The sequence below is a fragment of the Microtus ochrogaster genome, chromosome 8 (assembly GCF_000317375.1).
Source record: "Microtus ochrogaster isolate Prairie Vole_2 chromosome 8, MicOch1.0, whole genome shotgun sequence".
Classification (NCBI taxonomy): domain Eukaryota; kingdom Metazoa; phylum Chordata; class Mammalia; order Rodentia; family Cricetidae; genus Microtus; species Microtus ochrogaster.
In genome coordinates this window covers 71,078,258-71,085,176 of record NC_022015.1, presented here as the reverse complement: position 1 = coordinate 71,085,176, position 6,919 = coordinate 71,078,258, and the positions used below count along the sequence as shown (strand labels likewise).

General features: G+C 49.3%; 1 protein-coding gene across 2 annotated transcripts in view; it reads right to left on the bottom strand.

Moving 5' to 3' along the window:
- Positions 1 to 2,617: 2,617 nt before the first annotated feature.
- Positions 2,618 to 6,919, bottom strand: part of Cnnm1 (cyclin and CBS domain divalent metal cation transport mediator 1) — a 62,891-nt gene continuing 58,589 nt past the window's right edge. For both annotated transcript variants that reach the window (XM_013348192.2, XM_005352318.3), the window contains 2 exons: positions 6,001 to 6,096; positions 2,618 to 4,877 (listed from right to left, as the gene is read on the bottom strand). In XM_013348192.2, coding sequence (XP_013203646.1) covers positions 4,798 to 4,877; positions 6,001 to 6,096 — 176 coding nt within the window. In that variant the 3' untranslated portion in view covers positions 2,618 to 4,797. The remainder of the gene's footprint in view (positions 4,878 to 6,000; positions 6,097 to 6,919) is intronic.

The window sequence follows — 6,919 nt, the reverse complement described above, 5'->3', positions numbered from 1 at the left end:
TGGAATCGAGTTTTGTCCCCTTAATGAGTTGTGGCCTGTAATTTAGAATGAACAAAACAGAATGTATTCCTGAAACAGAAAGTTCTAGTGGGATCATGGCTGTGAGTCCGTGTTGCTTTTATGGGTTTATCATCCAGAGGCCAGCCATTTTCTTAAGCAATGAGGATGATGTCATTTAGAGTAATCCTAGAATACCAGGCCTTCCCATAACAGCTGGAGCGCCTACTGGCATATTGGAAAAATTACAGCTGCGTGAACACGCCACAGTTTCCAGAGAGCTCAGAAGCTTTGCAAATGGTGGGTGTGGAAAATTGTGTCTTACTTTAAGCAACAGAGTTACCAGTTGGGAGTTTTAAAATATTTCAAAGTAACTTTTCAGTATTTCCTGGGGCTCCCGGGAGGTATAAAATCCTATAGTTTTGAAGGTGATTGCCTCCCAGAAGTCACCAGGTCCAGCCCGCTCCCCCAGGGAACTGGTCTGTTTCACGTTGTCCTGACTCACCCCTTTCAGCTGGGTGTGGTCAAGAATTCCTTCCCAGCTTAGTCAGGCACTTGGTTCTGTTGGTAGGGCTTTGAGTTAAAAAAGATCTTTTACCTTGAGCCAGAATTTGGTCTCCCTTTGTTTCCCCATTCCTTTCAGGCAGTTCTGTTGGTACTGGTACGGATGGCCTTCCAGCTCTTGAAAGCGACAGCGGTTATTTCTGGTCCGGCTTTCCTGTGCAGCCAGTCCGCCTCCTTCAGCATCACTCACAGCTGCCTCTGGTTGCACTCCCCAGATACCTGTGCCTGGCTGGGGTGTGTGGATGAAGTACAGGCTAGATGTTAGCTTCCCGTTTCTTTGTTTCCATCTGCACCTCTTATTAATGCTTGCTCTTCCAGCTTCAAAATGTTGCCACGAGTTGCCACCCCAGAAAGAGTTTCCTGTCCTTCTCCCTAGGTGTGGCTTAAGCCATCAGAGGACAGCACCTTCATTCTCAGTGGTTGTTGAGAGCAAAAGTGTTTTCATCAGCCGGTTAAGATTGCTTGTGGCTCTCACAGAGGACCAGGGTTTAGTTCCTAGCACTCACGTGGTGTCTCATTGCTGCTTGCGAATCAAGTTCAAGGGCATCTCACACTGGCTTCTGACTTCCAGTGGTACTGGCATATACATCAATAAATCTTTAAATATATAATCTTAATCACTTGATCCAAAATGTAGTTCTACTCAGTTAACTTTTACTAGGATGTATTTTTTTTTAAAGGGAAAGGTAATTTTTTTTGTAGTGATATTTTGTAATCTAACAAAGCTTGCCTGAAGAGTGCAAAGCTAAACCACTAGTCAGCCATAGATGGCAGGCAGTGGTGGTACACGCCTTTAATCCCAGCACTAGGGAGGTGGAGACAGGAGTTATGGTTGGGTGGAGAGAGGAGAGGTGGGAGGAGACAGGAGCTCGGATGCAGTCTGAGGATTCACAGGAACAGGACTGCCCCTTTGGTCTGAGCAGCGGTAGAAGTAAGAATTATAGTGACTGGCTGTTCTAATTCTCTGATCCATCCTCATTCACCCCTGATAGCTGACTCCCAGTTTTTATTATTAAGAACAATTAGAATTTGTGTTATAATTCTTCTCTAGGGGGAACAGCTTCAGTGCCTGTGCCAATGTGTTAAAGATGCCTTTAGAATTAAAAAGAAAAAAATGTCAAGTGAGGGTTTGACCTTAATTGTGTGTCTGTCTGTCTTTTGGTTAGTGTGTCCTGTACTGTGTTGGGGCTCTGTGGATGTTTGGGAAAAGCTGTAGGACCTCAGACATGGGTGCATGGTAGGCTCACTTCAGAGGTGGGGTTGGTGTCAAGGATTCTGTATTCACAGACAGGACACTCAGACTTGCCACTTCCTGGCCCGGCAACCTTAGGCAAGTCATCCGACTTCTCAGGCCGCATCAGCACCTTTGCGGGCAGTTTTGGGAAATGAGCAAACACATCCTTATTACAACATTTGGTAGTATAGCCCAGAGCAAAACAATTGTTACCATATTAGGGAATGAATCGCCTCTACCGAGTCTCCGAGAAGAATCTTAAATTGTTCTGGCATAACCCAGTAGCCGTGCTGTTACACACCTTGTCAGCCACTCCCCCTTGCCTGGCTGTTCCACAGAGCTGGCTTACAGCGCACCCATATCCTCTGGCCCTGCTCTTACCTTTGTTTTGGAAGCGCTGGAAGCATGCCATTTCGACTTCTTTCCAGAGGGTCTGCAGAAGCCTGCTAGTGTGAGCAGCAGAGTCTCAGGGGCATGTCTGGGTCTGGCCCCCAAGATCCTGAGCTTTTCTCATGGTCACACAGGTTCAGCAGACGGTGGTCCTTCTCATTATCCTCTTAATACCCCTTTGTCTCCATTTGCAGCCAGGCTCATGTTTCTGCCATTCAATTCCTGTAGAATCCGCCCCTTCTGGTGTCCCAAAGCCAAGTACCCGGAAGTTTCTGTAACCTGACCCTAGCCCCACACCTGTCTCGAGAGGAGTGCTCGTCCAGGCAGCGGGCCACAGGTGAGATGTGGAAACCACAGCAGAACTTGGAAATTCCGTGTGCAATTAAAGCAGCCATAGTCCAGGAAACACATTTTCATTTTATTTAAAAATTATTTACAATTTATTGAGCCTTCATAAATGCTTTATTTTAAAATCTTTTTTTAAAATTTATCTTAACCTGAAGAAAATCTGGGGGTGTGGGAGATAGGGAAGGGGGTGGTGACAGCTCCTTAGAGGTTCTGCAGTGGGGGGAGGGGAGATTGCAATAGCAGTGGCCGGGTGGGCGTCGGGGCCTAATGGATACTGAGAGGGGGCGGCTTTTGTCCAGCAGGCTCCCTTGCAAATTCTTGTTCAGAACTCTTCACTTATTGGCCTAGGTCCAAGACCCCCAGCACTTAGTGCGGGCACGATCTGTTCTGACCACGGAGGAGCAGGCAGGGGTGGTGGCTGTGGAGTTAGCTAGAACATGCATGGCTGAGCTTCAGGCCAGCCAGGCTAAGCGAGTGGCGTGTGAAGTCAGTGACACACACAGAAGAGACGTCGCTGGCTCCAATCTTCCTTCCCTGGGGTTGTGGCCCTCTTGGCAATATCAGCTGTGGTTCGGTAGACAGTGGGCAAGTGTTTTATTTGGGATGTAGGCTGCACCATACTGTGTGGTGTGCCAAGGATTTCTGAGGACCCTGGCTTGGTGAGTACCAACCTTCCCCCATTGACAAGAATGCCTGACCACTTATAATATTAAACACCGTTCTCAAAGTGTCCAATATTCACTCTGCATTGCAGAAACACTGGGCTGAAAGTTCCCCTATTTAAAACCACTAAAAGCCTTTGTGGGTCTGGGAACTTTGAGGCTGGTAGGAAAGCTTCAAGTCTCTGGAACACACAAACACACTAAGTTCTGACGGTTCCAAGGGCGTCATAGGCCCTCTAAAGTCAAACTACGGACTCCCCTGGGGTAGTGGCCCCAGGTTAACAACCCCTGAGTTAAATAAAGTTCCTGTGGGTGAGCATTTTCCTTTGAGACACAAATAACACAGAGGAATTATCAGCTGTCCATCTGCCTGTGACCAAATGGAGGAGAGGAAAAGGTGACGTGGGAAAGGGGTGGAGACGCAGCAGGCAGACCTGCATCTCTGGGTACTGACTGAAGGTGTGCAAAGGGTGAGAAATAAATCAGAAACTCAAATTCAAATTCAAACTCGACTTTTACATTTTCCCTCAGACTGGCTGTTTCCCAATACCTACAGTCTCAGTAGATACGCGTGATCATTCTGCCATCTTGTGGTTATGACTGGAATTGCATCTGCCTCAACACCCAGGACTAAAACCCTGGGATCAGGTAGGTTTTTGGGATACTTAGCTGACCAGCAAGGGATATAGTAAGTGGGAAGTATGTGAAAAAGAAAAGTGAGTGTTCAACATTCCTGTGTCAAGCACATTGAAGTCCCGTGACAGCATGGGGCATCCTTCCTGGCTGACCTGGGCACTCTTTGGTTTATCATGGCTAAAGTCACTGTAACAACTTACAAGTTTTTTTTTTTTTTTTTTTTTTTCATGTAAGGTTTTTTTTTTCCTGCTTTGATTTTCACTTAAAACCTGAAGTTCCATGTCTGGCTCACAACTTGGTCTCTGTGCTCCCTGATTCTCCTTTTCTGAAGCTGGCTTATTGAGAGATTAGTTACTGGAAGCCCAAGCTGACACGTCCTGGGGAGATATGATAGCTCAAGCCTTTGTCGCTTGCCCTTCCCCAGGCTTCAGAGAGAATCCAGTCACTGATAGTGAGTCCCCAAAACTCTGAAGTTCTGGTAGAAGAATCCCTGTCCATCCCTGGAGCTGACCTTCACACCTGCTCCTCTAGACTCGAATACACCTCTCTCCCCGCATCACCTCCAGAGTTAATCCTAAGCATGAACTATGGCAGAAAGGGCTATTTTGTTCTGGAAGGAAGAATGGTCAATTCCAGGACATGGGTCTCCTGTGGTCCAGGGACACCAAACAACAAAGAATATCCCTGGGAGCCTCAGAGAGGCATTGCTAGCTTGGGGTCATCTCCCTGCCGGACCTGGACTATGCTATGGACAAGACCACTTCTATCCTCTTCCATCACAGGCATCTCCTTCTGTGTCAAATTGGAGACAACTGGGAAAACTTGTCAGACTGACCGAGAGGGGTGTGAGGTGGAGGGCAGGATGTTCTGTCACCGTGGGAGGCCTCGGGGGAAGCAGGTGATGGGAGGGTGGGTCTTCCCCAAAGCCTTGGAATTTCACACGCGGCCAGTGAGGTCTTCCCCTCGTCAGGTGATCAGAGGTGTTAAATTGGAGTTTTCCTCAGAGGCTTTCTCTCCATCTGCTGACCTCTTCCTTTTCCGACCACCTGAAAAATGGGTTGTCAGCTCAGTCTGCAGCTAGGGAGGACAGTCTCAGCAGGCTGAGGACTTGGGGACAAAGCCCTGCTTTGGAACTCCTGCCATGGAACCTGCATTGCAGCGCGGTGCTGACACTAGCATCTGAAGCACTTTCCCATCAAAGGACCCTCCTGAAAAACCACGGTCCCAGGCAGTAGCCTATGGCAGAGTTCATGCAAGGGACTAGGTAAGACGCTGAAATGCCTTCTCTCCCTTTTCTGGAAGGCCCCATCCAGCTCAAGTGACTGCCCGAAACCCCCAAAGAGTGCTAGTCTCCCAGTCTCTGACGTCCCTTGGGCTGGAGTTGGTGGGTAGAGCTGGGAGCCATTGCCGAGGGGTCTGGTTCAGAACGTCTCCTGCCCGCTCTCAGCCAGGTGATGGTGGCTGTATAAATGTCCTCGAAGATGGAAGAGACCCCTGTTTGCAGCTCTGCAGTCTCCAGGATGGAACATTTTCATCCTGTTCTCTCCGCCACTGGCCCCTGTCTTTTCTCTCTTTTAAGGAACATTTACTGTGTGCAGGGATATTTGCACACGTGTATGTGTGTGCATGTGTGTGTGTGTGTGTGTGTGTGTGTGTGTGTGTGTGGTTGTGCAGGTGCCATGGTGTGCATGTGGAGCTCAGGTCACTACTTGTGAGTCAGTTTTCCCCACTTCCCATGTGGGTCCTGGAAATCACACCCAGGTCCTCAGCCTTGGCATCTCCCTCGGTTTCCTTTCTATGGAGTCTCCTGGCCAAAGGACTATATAGTGAATATTATGGGTTTAGCAGGTTCTAAGGTCTCTGTCATGATTGTTTAATCATGATAAATTGACCTGATGATCTAAAGGTCTCTACCTATAAAAAACAGGAGAAGGAAGGAGGGGGGGTCATATTTTGACCTCAGGGCATGTCTGTGGACTCCTGTCTCCAGATCACCAATGGAAAGGGACAGAGTCGAACAGTATCACAGGTGTGGCACTGGCTCAGGCCCTGTTGCAGTTTTCTAGAGTCGTGTGTCACTAAGGTTTGCAAGCCTCCCCCTGGGAAATAGACCCTAACATGCATTCCCACTGCCCAGCAAGGAGCTTCAGTGGGGAGAGAGGTACTCACTCAAGGTTCTTAGCAGCTTCTTGCCCATGGTTTCCTCACAGTCACTGCTGCTGGGGCTGGCCTCTGGCTCCAGGTGGATGTTACAGCATTCGGTCTCTGTAGCAGAGAGGAGAGCAAACTCGGGTCTCCAACCTGAATGGCAGGAGCAGGCAGGGAGATTCGGAGTGATGCCTGTCTGTGAGTGATGGGATGGAAGGGTAGGACCTCCTCTCAGGAAGTGACAGCGCCGAACGTGTGTGCGTGCGTGCTGTGTGTGTGCCTGCGTGCATGTGCACCTGCCCTGAAGGGTGCTGTCTATTAGTTAGCAAAAGGGACAGAGAGACAACAGGAGCTGTTATCCACCAGTCTACACAGAGTCAGAAATGGTTCTCTTCTCAAACGCCATCTGGCGAGAGAGTGGGAGAACAGACAAAAAGGACACTTGGGGCCACCGATGTCACTTTCTTTTACCTGTAACACCAAGGGCTCAGCGACAACTGAGCATGCACCCCTGGCTCCCTAGAGTCTCAGAGCACAGGAAGGGTCCAAGCTGGGAGACAGGGCAGTGTGCTGGAAGCTGACCTGTGCCTGCACTCCTGACGTGGAGTCCACTTCCAACATTGTCACCAGGAGGGGTCGAGCTGTTTCCCCCCTGTCAACCTCACGGGTCCTCACGGGTCCCACTAAGAGGTGGGCTAGACGGTCTCCAAAGTCCACCCATCTCCGTTCCTACTTCTTCGCTCCCTCTCTTTGCTACATGCTTTAGTGGAACTGCTAAATTTGGTGTGCGGGGGAGGAAAAGGTCTCACGTTTTTCAGTCCAAACCCTGGACTGGTGACTGTATGTGTTGCAGGAGGTCCTTCCGCTCCTCCAGCCTATAGCCGCTGAGATACCAGCCCATTGGGGCATGGTCTCTCTCCCTTTAAAAAAGCGGCCACTT